At 37.5% G+C, this 18,652-nt stretch overlaps 1 protein-coding gene across 1 annotated transcript; it reads right to left on the bottom strand.

The window, feature by feature from the left end:
• Positions 1-718: 718 nt before the first annotated feature.
• LOC114283417 (glutamate--tRNA ligase, chloroplastic/mitochondrial) lies at positions 719-18,125 on the bottom strand. The gene is made up of 13 exons (XM_082913722.1): positions 17,560-18,125; positions 17,320-17,438; positions 16,073-16,194; positions 14,564-14,746; positions 12,868-12,986; positions 12,670-12,718; positions 12,427-12,528; positions 12,181-12,283; positions 11,993-12,056; positions 11,606-11,720; positions 11,049-11,149; positions 1,423-1,579; positions 719-1,283 (listed from the first exon to the last, which is right to left on the bottom strand). The coding sequence occupies exons 1-13, from the start codon at positions 17,889-17,891 to the stop codon at positions 1,053-1,055; spliced, it is 1,797 nt and encodes a 598-aa protein (XP_082769848.1). The 5' UTR covers positions 17,892-18,125; the 3' UTR covers positions 719-1,052.
• Positions 18,126-18,652: the final 527 nt, after the last annotated feature.

An 18,652-nucleotide genomic window follows, 5' to 3' on the forward strand; every position in this document is an offset into this window, starting at 1 on the left:
TCCCAGCTTCAAACCTGCAATCAAAAACACTGAATAAGAAATATTATGGAACCCAGATGTTACATCCCCATTGCATTCCACTTTTCATGACGCAAACAAACATGGCCTAGGACTAATAAATACCTATTATGCATGTTTGTTTGTCATCAGCCTAATAAACCATACATACATAACATTATAACACTGTACCACAATTGGTTAAAAACTGTCTTTTCATTTTTTTAACTTTTTTTTTAAAAAAAAAAAATGTAAAAAATTAGAGAGATAATATGATCCAAAATAAATTAAAAGTTAAAATTTAACTTTTAATCATATTCCCAAATTGACCCATATAATTAATATATATATATATATATAAAAGCTACATAATACATATATTTTTTACATGTTTTTGTTACTCTAAGACACAAGTGAATAAGTCACATATGTATTTATAAATGTGAACCATATTGCTTTGTATTTAAGAGTTAAAAAAATGAGGTAATAAAATAAACTATATATAGCATTGGTCATATAACATAATAATGCACAATAAAAGACTCGAATATATAATAAGAATAAGTCTATTTTCTGCATTTAATAATTATGATGGGATACAGTACAGTCTGCTTGCATATATTAGCAAGGCAAATGCTGAAATTTAGAAGCTTTCGTAGATTTGGGTGTCCTTTTTGCTTACAAATGAATAAAATATAAATATACTTCCCGAAACAATACATACAATAAAAACAAAAGAGTGGCATAAAGAGTTTTCCAGGAATACGAATGTAATTTTGTGTAATACAATACAACAAGTCGACATCTGTAATTACCACCAGCTGTCCAATTCCCTATGCCCTACGCCATTTCAAAATGTTTGCACTTGCACTTGCGCTTGCTCAAAACAAACTACAGTCAAATCAAACGTGTATATCACATAGGAATGAGTTCGACTTCAAACGTGTATTACATGTAACACAACTTAACCAACCAACTACTATCAACAATCATCACGTGTAACCCAACTTGGGTAGAGACAACAAAAAAAAACAAAAACAAAAAAACTGGAAACTTCAGTTAGATACAGCTGCAGCAGACTCCAATACAGTTTGGTCGCTGTTAAAAGATTCCCATTTGATTTCTCTCAACATTTTGAACCTGTCATCCAACGTGACAAACCCAGCTTGAGCAGCCACCACATTAGATGATCCAGCTTTGTGGAGCAGAAGCACACTAGCCCCCATATCTGGGCCATGAAGCTTTCCCGTTAGCAACACCCGAAGAGGCATGAATAGAGATTTTCCCTGCCCATGACCACGTAAATGCGCAATTCAAGTTATCAATACAAGAAAGAAAAATAATTAAATAAAAAAAGAAAGAAAAGAAACCAAGAAATAATAGGTGGTGTTTTTTTTAGAATGAGCCTATTAAATTAGAACAAACCTTGCGTTTCAATGATTTACCAAAGCTCTTTACCCACTTCTGCCATCCAGCATGGCCTTCTTCAAGGGCACCTAGGAGTTCACCACTATCATAGGTAGCTAACAAGCTAGCTGCAACTTCTGGAAGCCCGTCTTGCAATACAGGTTTACCTTCAGGACTGTAGATATAGCACACAAGTAGTCAGGAAAGATGTCACATGGATCTGTTACCATCATAAATCAATTTCAATCTCTTATACTTCAAACGTGACATGTGGGCTTTTCTAACAGATTTTCGACTGTACATATACCTCTGCAGTTGACATAATATGAAATTATCCGACTATTATTTTTATTTTATTTTTTTTGTAATCAGATAAATGTACAACTCCATTAGGGTTGTTAACAACTCCGCCGGTCCCAAGCCCGGGTTAAGGAGGAAGGTTGTGTGTTAAGTAGCCGACAGCCAACACGTAAAAAAAGCCGTTCGGATCCCTTATGAAAATGAATCCTACTTTGAATCGTTTAAATGCTTAGCCGTTACCCTGTAACGCGTTGCGCTTGTCTTCGGATATTTCAAAAAGTGAGCAAGGGGCGCCGCATCGACGCCTGGGTGTTTCCTTGTTTTTCTGGACGAACACGGGTAAAGAAGTTAGTCCAAGACTACAGGTTTAGGATAGCCACTTGGAATATAAGAACCTTAACTGGTAAGACGATGGAATTGGTAGATGTTATGAATAGGAGGAGAGTTAGTATAGCTTGCTTACAAGAAACTAAGTGGACGGGTGAGAAAGCTAGGAAAATTGAGGATACCGGTTTTAAACTGTATTATAGTGGTAAGGACAGGTGCAGGAATGGGGTAGGAATCATAATTGCCAAGGGTCTGGTGGAGAATGTAGTAGCGGTCATTAGGAAGGAGGATAGGATTATGTTAGTTAAACTAGTTATTGGAGAGAATATAGTGAACGTTATTAGTGCATACGCCTCTCAAGTAGGATTACATGATCAGACTAAGAGAGATTTTTGGGAGCAAATGGATGAGATCTTACAGGGGATGCCCGTAGGAGAGAACCTAGTTATAGGTGGAGATTTTAATAGCCATGTAGGCATAGATAAACTAGGCTATGAAAGGGTGCATAGTAGATACGGTTGTGGTGACAGAAATGAGACTGGAGAGAGTATTTTAGATTTTGCATTAGCTTCTGACCTGGTGGTGGCCAATACTATGTACAAAAAGAGGGAAGAGCATTCGATAACTTTTAAGAGTGGTCAGTTAAGAGCCAAATAGATTACTTCTTAGTGAGAAAGTGGACCACCTAAAATGCAATGATTGTAAGGTGATTCCTGTAGAGAGACCTGACCTCTCAACATAGGATTTTGATACTAGATTTATGTTTTAAAGGGCAATACCAAGCTAGGAAGGATGGTGGGCGTCGTAGGATGAGATGATGGGACCTAAAAGGGGATAAATTAAAAATATTTAAGAATAGAATGGATAAGGAAGGTACTTGGTACTTGGTACTTGATACTTGGTACTTGGAAGATGATGCTAACACTATGTGAAATTCGATAGCCAATTGTATGAGGAGAATCTCAAGGGAAGTGTTTGGAGAGTCAAAAGGGATGGGACCCAGCGCTAGGGAAACTTGGTGGTAGTGGAAAGAGGTTCAAGCGGTAGTTAAGGCAAAGAAAAAGTGCTTTAAAAAGTGGCAGAATGATAGAACTGAGAAAAACCTTAAGAGCTATGGATTAGCTAATAAGGAGGTCAAAAAAGTAGTGAGAGAGGCTAAGTTGAAAGCTTATGATGACCTATACATTAGACTAAATAGTAAAGAAGGAAAGAAGAGGATATACAAACTTGCTAAGATACGGGAGAGGAAAACAAGAGATTTTAATCAAGTTAAGTACATCAAGAGTGAGGATTCTAAGGTATTAGTGAATGATGAAGAGATTAAAGAAAAATGGAAGAACTATTTTGAGAAACTATTAAATGAGGAACATGAAGATACAGCAATAGGGGAAGAAATGGCTAGTAATACGATAAACCAAGACTAGGTTTTATAGCAGTATTAGGAACTTTAAAGTGAAGATTGCACTTAAGAAGATAAAATCAAATAAGGCTTTAGGACCCGATGATATTCCTACTGAACCTTGGAAGTGCTTGGGTAAAAAAGGGGTTGCTTAGTTGACTAGGTTGTTTAACAAAATTTTGTTAACTAGGAACATGCCAGATAAGTGGAGGAAGAATATTTTAGTGCCAATATATAAGAATAAAGGAGATGTCCAGAATTGCAATAACTATAGAAGAATCAAGCTAATGTGCCATATAATGAAAGTGTGGGAGAGGATGATGGAATGCCGATTGTGAGATATAACAGAGGTGTCAAATAATCAATTTGGGTTTATGCCCAGCAGGTCAACAATGGAAGCGGTTTATCTTTTGAGGAGAGTAATAGAAAAGTATAGAGAAAAGAAAAGAGACATTTATATGGTGTTTATCGACCTTGAGAAAGCATATGATAGAGTGCCCCGAGATATAATATGGTGGGTGCTAGAGAAGAAAGAAATGACAAAAGGTTACATTGATGTGATTAGGGACATGTGTGAAGAGGTGGTAACCACTATTAGATCGTCTGCCGGAGAGACAAATGAATTTCCTATTACACCAATGATCTACCTTAAGCCCTTATCTTTTTGCTTTAGTTATGAAAATATTCAGGATAACGTGCCATGGTGTATACTTTTTGCAGACGATATCATGCTAGTGGATGAGACTAGAGAATGAGTTAATACAAAGTTGGAGATTTGGAGAAAAGCTCTTGAATCTAAAGGTTTCCGGATAAACAGAAACAAGATAGAGTACATGGAGTGTAAATTTAATAACAGTAACAGTAACAATGAAAGCAGAGGAGAAGTGAAGATTGAGAACCAAGAATTGCCTAAGAGTGAACATTTTCGTTATTTAGGGTCGATTATCACAACAGCGGGGGAAATTGATGCGGATGTGGCCCATAGAATTAAGACGGGATGGTGTAAGTGGAGAAGTGCATCTAGGGTGCTGTGTGATAAACGAATACCCACTAGACTAAAAGGTAAGTTTTATAGAATGACTATTAGACCAACGATGTTGTATGGGACGGAGTGTTGGGCAGCCAAGAAACAACATGTAGATAAGATGAGTGTGGCTGAAATGAGGATGCTAAGGTGGATGTATAGCAAGACTAGACAAGACAGAATTAGGAATGAGTGTATTCGGGAATGGATAAGAGTAGCACCGATAGAAGATAAGTTGAGAGAGAATCGATTGAGATGATTTGGTCACATTCAACGGAGACCAATAGAGACAGTAGTGAAGAGATGCGATGCTGTAACGGTAGAAGGGAGTGTTAGGGAACGGGGTAGGCTTAGATTAACGTTGGCTAACATTGTAAATAGAGATATGAATCTACTTAATTTGACTAACAAAATGGCCTTTGATAGGGCCGCGTGGAAAAGAAAGATTCATGTAGCCGATCCCATTTGATGGTACTTAAGGCTTGGTTTGGTTTGGTTTGTAATCAGATAAATGTATAATTCTATCCTTCTAATTCATCTGTAATATCTACCACAAATCAACACTGGGGTTCAACATGAAGAATATCATAACAAAGTTACATGGAAACAGAGAAAAGTAGTTCAGAATAAAGACCTGATGATCTTTACAAGGTCCAACTATTGAGGATCTAAACATGACTTGGACATCATAGAAACCATAATAATCCAAAGGGTTGTTGAGGCATTAATAGTGACAGCCTCTTGAAAGTTCCTTAATAGAGTACTGAGAACAGATAAATAAATCAACAGAAGTATACTTGCATAAGGGCTTTCATGATAAATGCCTTGCACTGTTCTGGTGCTGATCACCAAGGTTATAAGTGCCTTGCTCAGTTGGTATGGGGGTGGGGTGGGATTTGATAGGTCCAAGTTTGAGTCGGATTTGGGTAAGGTCCAACTTTGAGTCGAATTTGGGTAGGTCCAAATTTGAGTCTCTGAGAGTAGGTTTGATTCATCACTGTTCTATTTTTCTTGCCTACCTACAAGGTTTCCAGAATATGTTCTTTCTTCCAGTTCAAAAACTAAAATCCAAACATTTAAAAAAATAAAAAAAAAAGTGTCTTATATGTAGGGTGTACCACACTGTTGAAGCATGTAACATACTCTCTGGTTTTCACAGTGGAAGCTTTCTGTGATATGAACAGGATTCAACTAAATACCTAGTTTACATACGGCCTTTTCTAATATGTTGCCAGTTTGACAAAATACCAAACCATAAGTTCACAATCCCTTCACGAACTCCTAATACATTTGTCAGCTCCCTTGTAGCTCTTCTTCATCTTATATAAGTCATGTCAATCATCTAAGTGTCAATAAACCACTCCCCCAAGAATAGAACTAGGAATTTACAAAATTCCTCTCATGTTGGTATCCAATAAATTAAGAAATATACTACTTTAATATGTTACCTGGAATGTGGATTATTTTAGTACATGGAATTGGAACGTGAATGCGGTACGCCACATGCTCAAAATTGTGGTACAATAGGGGTAGATTCGTATAGTTTACACTATTAAATGTAAGGTACTTCTAGTCTAGAGTAATTTTTTTTTTAACAATTAGACATTCAATAAAATGTAAATTTCTTTTTTCAAATCAATTATGTAGCAACACATTTCTATGAGCATTGTGACCATTTTTGACGTTCTGTTATGTCAAAACTTCACTAATCTAGATATTAATTCATTGTATTTGATAAAAGGAAATATATTGAAAAAAAATTGGGAACGATTTGGATAATTAAATTTACCGTTTTGGAACATAAGAGAATTTTTTGGTAGTACTGCTACTTCACAACTAAGGAAGAGGTGTCAAGGCAAATCTGTTGCATCCTCTGTGAGAATATTAGGTTAGATTTATATATATAGTAGTGTTTCCTTTTTTGAGAGATTGTATAGGTGTATATATATATATATATGGCAGTGTTTCAGTTGTATATATATGGCAATATTTCCTTTTAGTCTTAGGGTTAAGTTTACTATATAATCAGATGTATTCTTTGTATTAGTACACAATTGAATATACAGTTTCATTCAGAAAACTTATATTATATCAAAGCCGTTCTCTAATCCAAAGCCCTAGAGTCGTCACCATTGCTCTCTTGTTCGTATTCGTGCTTTCTTCTCTCAGGCTCATTCTAGTTCGACTTGGGTGTGTGACCCATCACTCATCTGTTCGTGACCCATCTGCTCATGATTGTGCCTCGTCTCAGTTGACCCCATCTGGATTCTCTCTATGTTCGTGCTATCTGGTAGTCGCACCCATCCAGCGGTTCGACTCATCTAGCCGTCGACTCCTCGCAGCTCGTCTTCTCTCTCTAGCTCTCCTTCGTGGTTGACCCATCTAGTTTCTACATGAACATCAGCATCGCAACTCTCTCTATTTGCCTCTGGTTCGCGATTGTGTTCGCACTCATACGTCTTCGACTTCAGATTCTGGTTCTCCTTCAAAGTCTCTTTGGTTCTCAATTTGGTTGTTCGTATCAGACTCTCTGGTTCATCTCCTTCAGACTATCTCTAGTCCTCGATTTGTTATGTGATACAGTACTACTGTTCTTAGACTTTGCTTGGGTATTATACTTAACACCCTAGGGTTCAGGCTTATTACATTACAACCCCCAAGGTTTCTTTTATTTATTATAATTTGTTCCATCAGCTCTTTTCTTTTCTTTTTTTTCATTACAATGTCCGATGATAAGATTGTTAGGCTCGAAAATAGGTCACTAGCTTTAGATGAGTGAGCCTTCTACTATTAGAAGGGTCATTGGAAGTATCACTATCCTAAAAAGGAATGTTTGTCTGCCGCGTCTTCTTAGCAATCTCAGACCTAGTTTTGCCTTTCACCTCCGAGTAATTTTTAGGCTCCCGCCGCTTATACTACATGCACTCCGGTTCTTGATCATGACTTAGCTTCCTTGAGTGCCCTATCTGCCTCAGTTGCTCCCTCTCTTCATTCAGGTTTACTTAGGTCTTCTTCAGGTATCTCTTCGTGTGTCTGAATTTTCGACTTTGGTGTCTCTCATCATATGACTCCTCATCCCTCCTTACTCCAAAATTGTACTCCTCCTCCCATTCCTATTACTGTCAATGCTGCTAATGGGTCTGATATGTCTGTTATATCTGTTGGGTTTGTCCTACCGTCTGCTATGTCTGCTGTCTCTATTCCATCTATCTTATATGTTCCTCAGTTATCAGTCAGTTTATTATCTATCAATCAACTTGATGCCTCTGGTTTTGACGTTATCTTTCTTCTTCTACCTGTTCTATGCAGGATCAGATGTCTACGCGGCAAATTGGGACTGGTCATAAAATTAGAGACCTCTATGTAGTGGAGAGCTTGCATCTGCCTATGACTACCTCTTCGACTGCCTTTTTCTCTTTTCAGTTAGATTCTCTGTCAAGTCCTTTCTATTTGTAGCATTTCAGATTAGGGCATTTGTTTGCTGACCGCCTACGGTCGTTAGTTCAATCATGTATATTGGGTGAAGTTTCTCTTAGTCAACTTAACGAATGTCGGGAATATAAACTTGCCAAAATGACAGCCTTACCTTTCCGTAAAAGTACTTCTATATCTGATACACCGTTTTCTTTAGTTCATATTGGTGTCCGGGGTCCTATTCTCACTAAAGGGAATTCTGCATACGATGTGTCATTTGTTGATGACTGCACTCATTACACTTAGATTTATCTTATGACTCATAAGTCTGACTTCTACTAGATATATCATACTTTTCAGTCTATGGTCACTACACAGTTTGGATCTATTATTAAATTATTACGGTTTGACTTGGATGGAGAATATTTTAAAACTTAGTTATGCTAGTATTTGGCCAATTTAGATACCATTCACTAGACTTCTTGTACTGATACACCTGCCCAAAATGGTTGCGCTGAACGTAAATATCGTCATCTCCTTGAGACGGCTAGGTCTCTTATTCTCTATGCCTCTATTCCGGCCCCGTTTTGGGGTGAGGCTGTTCTTATTGCTGCTTTTCTTCTCAATCGTATGCCTACTCCCCTTCTCTCTGGTTGGTCTCCTTATGAGACTCTATTTTCTCAACTTCTCAATTACTCCCTCCTTCGTGTATTTGGGTCTGCTTGTTTTGTCCTTTTATCCCGTAAAGATAGGACCAAACTGAACGCCCGGTCTATCTTGTGTGTCTTTTTGGGTTACAGTCTCACTCAAAAAGGTTATCGCTATTATGATCATGTTTCTCGTCGCCTATATGTCTCCCGCCATGTTGCCTTTCTTGAACATCTACCTTACTTTCAACTTCCTCATCTCACAGAGGATTGGATTTGGTTTATATTGATCTATTTCCTTCTGAGGTTCCTCCTAGTGAGTACATCTTTGTTGTTTCCAATGAGCTTGTTCCACCTTCTCCTTATCCCCCAACCCATATGATGAGTCCCTCTCCCCTGACCCCCATGACTTTGTTTCCTCTTCTCCTCCTCATCTTCCCTCACCTACTCTTTCTCCACCTCCGTTGTTAGTCTATTCTCGTTGCAAGGCTCCTCCTCCACCAATTGTCTCTACCCCTGCTACTGATCCCCCTACTTCTGACAATTCTAATCTTGTTAACCATAAGTATCATCTTCGCATCCGTAAACAAGTAGTCAAACTTGGTTTTGCTAAAACATTTTTTTTTTTCCTTCATACTGCATCTTTTTGTCTGTTATTCACTCTTTTTCAAAACTCCAATCTTACAAGGAGGCCTGTTAGAATCTTAATTGGGTTTGAGTTATGGAAGATGAGTTGTCTGCTTTGTAGAAGACTACTACTTGGGAGCTAGTTCCGTTGCCTGCTGGCAAAAATCTGGTTGGTTGCAAATGGGTCTATAAAGTCAAGACTCACTTTGATGGTTCTCTTGAACACTACAAAACTCGTCTGATTGCCAAAGGTTTCTCCCAAGAGTATCAATAGGAGACCTTTACCCCTATTGCCAAGATAACTACTGTTCGTACTTTGATTTACATGCGTCCTCCCCCCGACCTTCCTCATTCTTCTAGACAGGTTTATCGTCTTCAACATGCTCTATATAGTTTGAAGCAATCCCCTCGTGCTTTGTATGATCGCTTTCAGGCTGCTATCATTCAGCTTGGGTTTCACCCTTGTGCTCAAGATTTTATTATGTTTCTCTTTCACACATCTACTGGTTTTATTGCCTTGTTACTATATGCGGATGATATAATCATCACTGACTCCGACTCTTTTGCTATCTTTGAGGTCAAGCAACATCTCTTTTGCACCTCCGAAATGAAGGATCTGAGCCCCTTGAGGTATTTTCTTGGTATTGAGGTAACCTCTTCTCCTAAAGACTACTTTCTGTCTCAAGCTAAGTATACTAATGAAGTTATTCACCGTGCCAGTCTTACTGACACTAAGATTGTTGATACTCTCATTGAGCTTAATGTGAAACTTAATACTACTGATAATGTTCCTCTGCTTGATCCTACTTTATATTGGGAGCTCGTGGGTTGCATAGTCTATCTGACAGTTACTCGTCCTGATCTTGCCTATGCAATTCATGTGGTTAGTCAGTTCGTTTCTGCTCGTCGTTCTACACATTGAGCTACTTTGGTTCAGATTCTTCGCTATCTTCGCGGGCACTATCTTCCAAGGATTGCTGTTGTCCTCTACTTTTTCCTTGGCTTTAGTCGCCTATATTAATTCTAATTAGGCTAGTGATGTTGCAGATCGTAAGTCCACTTCTGGTTTTTGTATGTTTCTTAGCGATTCCTTGATTTCTTAGAAAAGTAAGAAACAAACTGTTGTTGCTCGTTTTACTGCCGAAGCTAAATACCGTGCTATGACTCACGCTACTGCTGAAGTTGTCTGACTTTGCTGTCTTCTCTCTGACTTGAGCATCCCTCAATCTTCTCCGACCTCCTTCTATTGTGATAACCGTAGTGCTATTTAGATTGCCCATAATATTGTCTTCCATGAGTGAATGAAGCACATTGAAATTGATTGTCATTTTGTCCGTCAGCATCTACAGTCTGACTCTATCTCGCTTTCTTTCATCTCTTCGGCTCTACTACTTGCTGACTTTTTTACCAAGACTCACACCATTGCTCAGTTTCAGTTTCTTCTTGGCAAACTAGCAGTGTTTTCTACTACAACACCTTGAGTTTAAGCAGGGATGTGAGAATATTAGGTTGCGTGTATATATATGGCATTGGCAATGTTATGTTTTTTGAGAGATTGTATAGGTGTATATATATGATAGTGTTTTAGGTGTATAAATATGACAGTGTTTTAGGTATATATATATGGCAGTGTTTCCTTTTTAGTCTTGGGATTATGTTTACTATATAATCAGATGTATTCTTTGTATTAGCAAACAATTGAATATACAGTTTCATTCAAAAAAACTTACATCCTCCCCATATTCATATCAAATAATGTCGTAAAAAGATCATGTCAAAGACTCCTTAATAGGTGCCAAAGCAAAAAGCAAACCCATATGACTAGTATGAATGAAATTTGAATGGCCTGGATGAAGAAGAGTTTCAGTCCAAAAAGATGCCCGATAATATGAAGTCCAAGAATTACCTTGCTAAAGTAGCATATAAGGGGTAAGACAGCAAGTTCGATAGTGCTTTGTCAGAATCTGGTATCAAGTCAATCCCATCCTTTAGCAGCTGAACAACCTCCTGTTTATACAGAGATTATTTGTGAGTGCATACCTTTGCATGATTCTTTGAGAAGCAAAATCTTGGAAGCAAATGTATAGGGACATTAACAACCAAAGTAAAACTCGGTTTAATATTGCTGTCCAATATTTCTGACCAGCACCTCCTAGTACAATCAAGAAAATATGTCCGCAGGTCCCAAAGGAGATTAATACAATGGTCCCATTCATACACATAAGAAAATCACTTTGAACATCCTTACTAGGTCAGTTACTAGTGTACATTTAACTGTATGGGTTATTTTTGTCCAGGTTCTGTTATTCTGAGAACATAAATTAGATTGAAATGTATTAAGTTCAACTAATATCTTACCGCAAAGATCACACAGAACATCTCGTCACTGACCCAGAACTCAGAAGTTGTTTGTATAAAATTGAAGTACAATAGATTCAATAGAAATATGGAAAGAGATAATACTTCTATAAACAGCCCCTCTGATTCGGTAAGGATGCCAGTGCTCTTCCAGTGCTCACCAATAAGCTTGGTCAACTCTTCTGAGGGAAGAGATCTTAAATGCTGACCATTCATCCACCTTTAAAAATACATAAAGGTGAAGAGTATCAAGAAGCTACAGAACATCACAACATTTTACAGATTCAAAGCATTTGAGTACCAATATCTTCAGAAATCACTAAGGCCTTACTTTCTCAGATATTTACCGAACTATATTCATATGGCATCAAGAAAATCAAAACAAACAACATGATAGAAAATAGTACATCATCCAATAGCAGATAAATTTCATCTGCAACTCCCTAAAGATAATAGTTTCTGGGCATGTAGCAGTTGAAAACCCACAATCACCTTAATTTCGTAGAATCAAAGATGGCTCCACTTTTGTTGACACGGTCAATTGAGAATTTTTCAACTGTAAACAACAAATTTAAAAAAAAAAAAAAAAAAAAGAATACTTAGATTGGTGAAACTTAGATGATATGCGTAGGTTCATACACTTACTGTACAAACAAAACCAATAAAGTAGATAGACTAACCAAGTTGCTCGAGGGTAAAGAACTCATTTTCAGTACCATCACCCCAACCCAGTAGTGCTAGATAGTTCACCATTGCCTGAGGCAGATATCCCATCTCCCTGAACTGTCGATGACAATCACAAAAAGTTGTTTATATTACTTATTTGACAAGAAAAACCCTCGAAGATATCGAAACAAAGATTATATTTTGCAAAAACTCTAATTTCATCAGGAAAACACCAATGGACTAATGTAACTGTTAACAACCTGGCCCACTGAAGTTGCACCATGCCGTTTAGAAAGTTTGCTCCGATCAGGTGCAAGAATTAAAGAAACATGTGCAAAGCAAGGCATTTGGAATCCAAGAGCCTGCAATGGAAAACATTTAAATTCCGGTAAAAGCTACTTCCAAATTGATGTAAGAGATTAATCCCTTGGAAATGAGGAAACATAAATGAAAATTCAGGACTAATAAAATAAATAAATGAAAATTCAGGGTAGCAAAATTACCTTATATATTAATGCTTGCCTTAGAGTATTTGGTAAATGCTCTTCTGCTCTGAAATGAAAGTTTTGAGGGCGAGGGGAGGGGGGAAGATTAAAAAGAAAAAGGAAATAATGCAGTATGTGATCACAAATGCAGGAAGCAAGCCAGAAAGAATGGCAGCATATATGGTATATTCACTCAAGTATTGCTGTAAATTTTACCTTATAACATGCGAGATAGACATGGTAGCATCATCAACAGTGACACAAAAGTTGTAAACAGGTTGTCCATTGCTTCTCATAATCACAAAATCCCCAAGTGTGTTCAAGTTCCAACTAACCTTCATGACACTATCAAACAAAATTAGAAACTTAGAAACAACAAGAATAAATGAATATGATTTCAACCAGAGTCACAAGGACCATACCATTTGTAGAACAGATAGGGTGCCTAGTTAAGCCTTTTCCAGTGAGAATGATGGATGACCAGTTAAGGTGAAAATAACTATATATTTCATTAATTTTTTATTTTTCTAGGAGATACAAGACCATCACAATATATATCTAAGTTCTACCATAAAGGGAAAGACTTGAAAACCATAACTAGTGTCTGGTAAAGGGGTTCCCACCACTGGGCTACGCCTTTGTCTCAGTGTGGATAGTAGGTGCTGACGTGTCCTCGTGGAATGTCTGGGAAGATGGCGGGTACCAAAATGGTGGGGGAGAATCGGAGGTGGTGAAGGTCAGAGCTCATGTAGCCTTAGTGAAGGAGAGGATGACAACGGAGAGAGCGTGTTTGCTGGAGGTGAAGGAGATGACTAAGGAAGGCTAATGATGATACCCCAATGTATGCATAGAGGCCCAACCATGGAGGCCAACTAACCTCTGGACGGGTAGCTCATTCTCTTTGGTTCAACAAGATGGAGATATTTCAACTACCTTTGTATCCTAAGATCAGACGTTGGAGTCTACATCATGAGAACTACGGTGCTATGTATGATATCTCGAGAGTTGCATCAGGGGAGGCTCCAGTATTTGGTATAGCACACATCTCTCATCGGTCAAGGTGGGGCTACCTCAATAGCTGAACCTAGCTATCTTAGTAATTGCTTAATGCTAGCCTCCAAGCCCCTCAGTGTGCCTTGTGCTTGGGTTCATTCTGTGGTGGCCATGGCTCAAAGTTAAGACCACCTCCAACAGATTGTGTTATTTCAATCGTGTCAATACTACATTTTGACATGGTACAAGGCCAAAATGTAATATTTTGACGAGCTCACTTTACCAGTGCATATGCTATTTTATTTTATTTTTACCACAATCAGCCTATAAATCAATTTTAATTGAAGATTATCCAATCGTGTATACCTAATTATATGCATTTGAAATGCAATAATTAATATTAAAAAAAAAATCAATTCATCAATTTAATTCAAAGTTGCATCAAATAAAATAGAGAATTTAATATAGTGAAATTTGGTAGCACACTAGGCAGTTGGCACAATGCCAACTTGGCATTAATTTAATTGATGTGGCATTTTGTGGGGACAATATAGTAAAATTTTCGTCGTGCTAAAACACGGCATTTTGCTTGAATTGTGCCAAAGGCCTGCCATGTAGTGGTGTCTATTTAGATGCCCACACTCCAGTGGTGTCTATTTAGATGCCCACACTCTATTTAAATAGCCAATATATATAAAACAAATTAGAAAAACTTTGTTGAAGTTCTGAGTTTCTTAAAATGGTTAACCCATCTTTTGTCTTGGCAAATTTCATAGGCGGCCACAAAACCATGCTACAAGTCAACCATGAATGATACACACACAACATGGTCTATACTGAACACATCATACACTCTTCATCCAACATCGGAAACACATTACTCTTTTTGCATCCAATGAAATTCAAAAGCAGAACTCACCTCTCCTCGAATAAGGTCATCAATTTGCAAACTCCCTTCCTTGGGCACTCGGAATCGATATGTATAAGGTGTTCCCTTTGCCAGTTCTACTTCTACTTCCTCATATGAGGCATCAGCCCACTTTCCAATGTATACTGGAGGCAGTTGTTTTAACTTTGCAATCTCCTTCATTTTTTCTAGTTCCTGGAAAAACTTAGAATGATCCATAAGTACAGTATTACATCCGCTAACAGTAAAAAAAGTGAACTTATTAAATTGACACAACACCTGCAGAATGCTATAAGTCTACAAAATAGCAGTTGTATAACCATAATGCAAACAATCACATTAGCAATGGTTTTGTCAAAATCAGGAAACTGATTCAAAATGAAAGGACCAATTACAGTCATATAAAACCCATAATGCCTCATTTCCCTGAAATTAATTTATCAAGCAGAATTTGCACCACAGAAGAACCATGTTTGCTTCCATCAACATATGATGGTAAACATGCAAGACTAAAACACAATTAACTACACAACCACTCTCAAACTCAAACCCCTATGTTCTCATGCTTGGCAGCCCAAATTTTCACCACTGAGCCAAGCACTTTCCAAAAAATTTAAAAACAAAAAAGATGACTCCTCACAAGTCTAAGCTCTTCTGAATCTTTGTCTTTCAGATCAAATACCATTACTTGATGACTTTTCATTTGAGCACAGGGTGTTCGAAGATCTCAAAATAGTCCTATTATGCTCTTTCAGATGCATAAAATAACACATCAGAGCAACACTTCAAATAATATAGACAGAAACAGACAGAGTTTCACTCATTTCTCTTCTGAACAGATCATTCATATAAAAAAAGCAACACGTTTCTGGAGCAAAATAATAATAATAATAACAATAATAACGGTAGTTCATGGGCCAAAGAAAAGTAAACGAGAAGGTGTCCCGGCAATTTTCAACTGACAGAAACAACATACCCGGCAAAAAATAATTCACTCCCAGAATTATACCTCAAACAACTTTAAAGAAGCACAGGAAGCCCAAAAACTTTGTTTTAAAAATCTCTCACAACCTTGTAATTCAATATCTAATAGAAAGCCCACTAAAACCAATTTACTCCAAAAAGCCCCATCACACCAACACATCCTCAACAAACACACTCACTTTAACCAAAAAAAGCTATTTCATAAAGAAAAACAAGCAAATGCCAATCTCAACCCTTGCCACCCTCCTCACTTAAACTAGTACATTGCATTTTAACCATGACATGAAAGATTAACAGATTTTTTTTAAAAAAAGTTGCAACTACCACAGACAAAGAGAGCCTTGCCCTAATTCCAACAAAAAAGATAAACTCCCTAATTCATCCAAACACTTGTCCCAATCACTCTTAAAGATCACTAAAGTACCCATCATCTCTTTTTGAGGCAATCTTATTTTTTACGAGATAGGCGCTGGTTACATGTCTGTGGCTATGATCATAGTTCATAAAGAAAGAATTCCAAAGATTGAACACAATTACCTCATTAGAACAAAAGCAACGATAAACATGACCAGATTTTAAAAGCTTCTCAGCATATTGTTTGTACAGAACATTTCTTTCAGACTGCCGATATGGACCATAGTCCCCACCAACACCAGGACCTGCATATTTTTTACAGCATGCGATCATCATCATTACTTGTAATAGATTTCATGTTATTCAATTCAGTGAATGAACCATAAAATTTAACGGAAACTCAACCTACAAGTAAAAATTGAAATGCTGGAACATACATAAAACCAAACTATTACGTAAAATATGAGAGAGAGAGAGAGAGAGAGAGAGAGATGCAAAACATGGATCATTTTCTTGCCACCTGAGTGCCACTTAGATCAAAACCCGCAGTTACAGTTGCTTGCCTGTTCTGTTGGGGTGTTAAAACCACCAAGTATCCAACAGGATGTCTAGTAAGCACATAACCCAGTTTAGTCAACTTAATCCAAACAAACAATTATGGCAAATGAGAACTGAAATTGAGAATAATGTTAAGAATTGAACTTGTCCTTGATTCTACTTATTTATTCGTTATTCGTTCCCATGTCTATTTCAAAGGTAATGCCACTCACAGATACTATATACATCTTAGCCACTCCAACACAAACAAACTCAGTGAGGATAAAAGTGAAGGCTGAACCTTCAAGCTACATAGTCCAACAGATGAATTTCCATGCTTATTGTTCATACAAAATAAATGAGGAGTTCAGCCACCGAGAGCTTTAGACAGAATATTGAAAATAAAAATAGAAAAGTGAAGAACCGGACAGAAAAGTAAAAGCTTGCGGATCTTGCAGCAAAGTTTCCAATTGAGCATGTAAAATATAGAAAATAATCATGTATATTGACATTATCAGATTTCATTGATATTTAGCAGCCGAGAAATGAGGCTTTGGAATTGTAGTAGGAGCCAGGAGGGGCCCATTCAAATTTTGCAATTTGATGCTTTGCTAACCATGGTGTTGGAGTGAAATTTTACACTCCATATACCCCTAGATGCAGTGGAAACAACTAAACTGTAAGAGGAAAAACAAATCATGCTCACCCAAGTCTCTGATTATGTGTACTAGGTTTGGTTATGGTTGAATTAGTGAGATAGAAATATACTTTCTTTCTTTTTTTTCTTCTTCCTAAATATAAATTAAAAAGCAGACAATTGGAGAAGTAATAGAAGTAAAAGTGAAATTGAGGAGGAAAGGAAGGAAGGAAGGAAAGAAAGAATGAAGAGAGACCTTCATCCCAATGGAGACCAAGCCAAGAAAGAACATGTAATAAGGCTTCCTCAGATTCCCTGGTGGACCTCTCCAAGTCAGTATCTTCAATTCGAAGAACAAATTTACCCCCTTTAGACCTGAAAGAAGGTGGCGAATAAATGGGAAACGATAACAGAAACAAAGATGGAAAGAAAAAGCAAGAGTGAGAAATTGGAAGTAAGTAATGGCGTGAAGTGAAGAAATAATTGGAAAGGGTACCTAGCGAAGAGGTAATTAAAGAGGGCAGTTCTGGCGCCTCCGACGTGAAGATTACCGGTGGGCGAAGGAGCAAAGCGAACTCGGACTTGTCCTAAATCATCAACGACCCTCTTCTTCTTCTTCTCTGGAGTAGGAGGAGGAAGAGAAGAATTTACAGATGATGCTGAGATTGAAAAACTCAATCTTCTCCGGAAAAGAGAGAATGCTCTGTTGTTACGAGGTCGATAATGTAGTGATGATGATGATGATTGACGGAATATCGGATGAGCTACCTCTGGAATTATCCTACTTCTCAACCATGGCGATGCCGAACCCACCACCATACTCGCCATTCTTTGATGATAAAAAGCCTCTTTGTTATTCTTCTGCTGAGTCCTTACCTGATGATAAAAACCCTTTTTTTTCCTTCTTCCACTTCCAGTTCCAGACTCGGGCGGGGCGGGCCCTTGTACTGTCACGTGCTTGTTGGGTTGGGTGCTTTTGCTTTTGCTTTGTTTGCCCTTCTTATTCTTACCAACCAACGATTCGCGATTTCCCGTTAACTTCACGAAACGGCTTTACTCCTCCGACCACCTCCCAGCCTCAGCCTTGTACTGTATCCTACTTCTAGAGGGGCCACTCCAAGCCCAAATTCATCGCAGCCCATCTAGCTCACTTTACCATATTCAGGCCCACCATACCATATTAATTAATTAATTTATTTATTTATTTATTCCAAAATTTATAAATTTTTATTTTTTCTGGATTAATAATAGGTGTCATTATGGAACAAAATCTCACACCATTCTTCTTATAAGATAATTCTATTTACCTATCATTAATTCTCTCTATACACATCATTATTTAGTATATACACATAATAATTTTTTTAAAGTTTGAAAATATCATAGTTCACATCTTAACTTCCCATTATTGGCCTAAGATAACACACTACATGTTTGTTTGAATACACGTCACAACCCACACCCAAATATCTCCATCTTTAGAACTTCAAATACCTCAATCTTTATAACACCATAGATCCCCATCGCCGATAAATGGTTTCGTTTGTTTAGTACATTCTCATCGTTTCAGATCTCCATCATTGTCATTG

Source organism: Camellia sinensis, chromosome 2 (genome assembly GCF_055761805.1).
Source record: "Camellia sinensis isolate YWXY chromosome 2, ASM5576180v1, whole genome shotgun sequence".
Classification (NCBI taxonomy): Eukaryota; Viridiplantae; Streptophyta; class Magnoliopsida; order Ericales; family Theaceae; genus Camellia; species Camellia sinensis.

Excerpts from the sequence above, each read along its gene's own strand:
- LOC114283417 (XM_082913722.1), bottom strand. The coding sequence starts at position 17,891 with ATGGCGAGTATGGTGGTGGGTTCGGCATCGCCATGGTTGAGAAGTAGG. Across the intron at positions 12,284-12,426 it reads GTGCAACTTCAGTGGGCCAG|TTCAGGGAGATGGGATATCT; the intron begins GTTGTTAACAGT and ends TGTCATCGACAG. Across the intron at positions 12,057-12,180 it reads CTTTACCCTCGAGCAACTTG|TTGAAAAATTCTCAATTGAC; the intron begins GTTAGTCTATCT and ends TGTTGTTTACAG.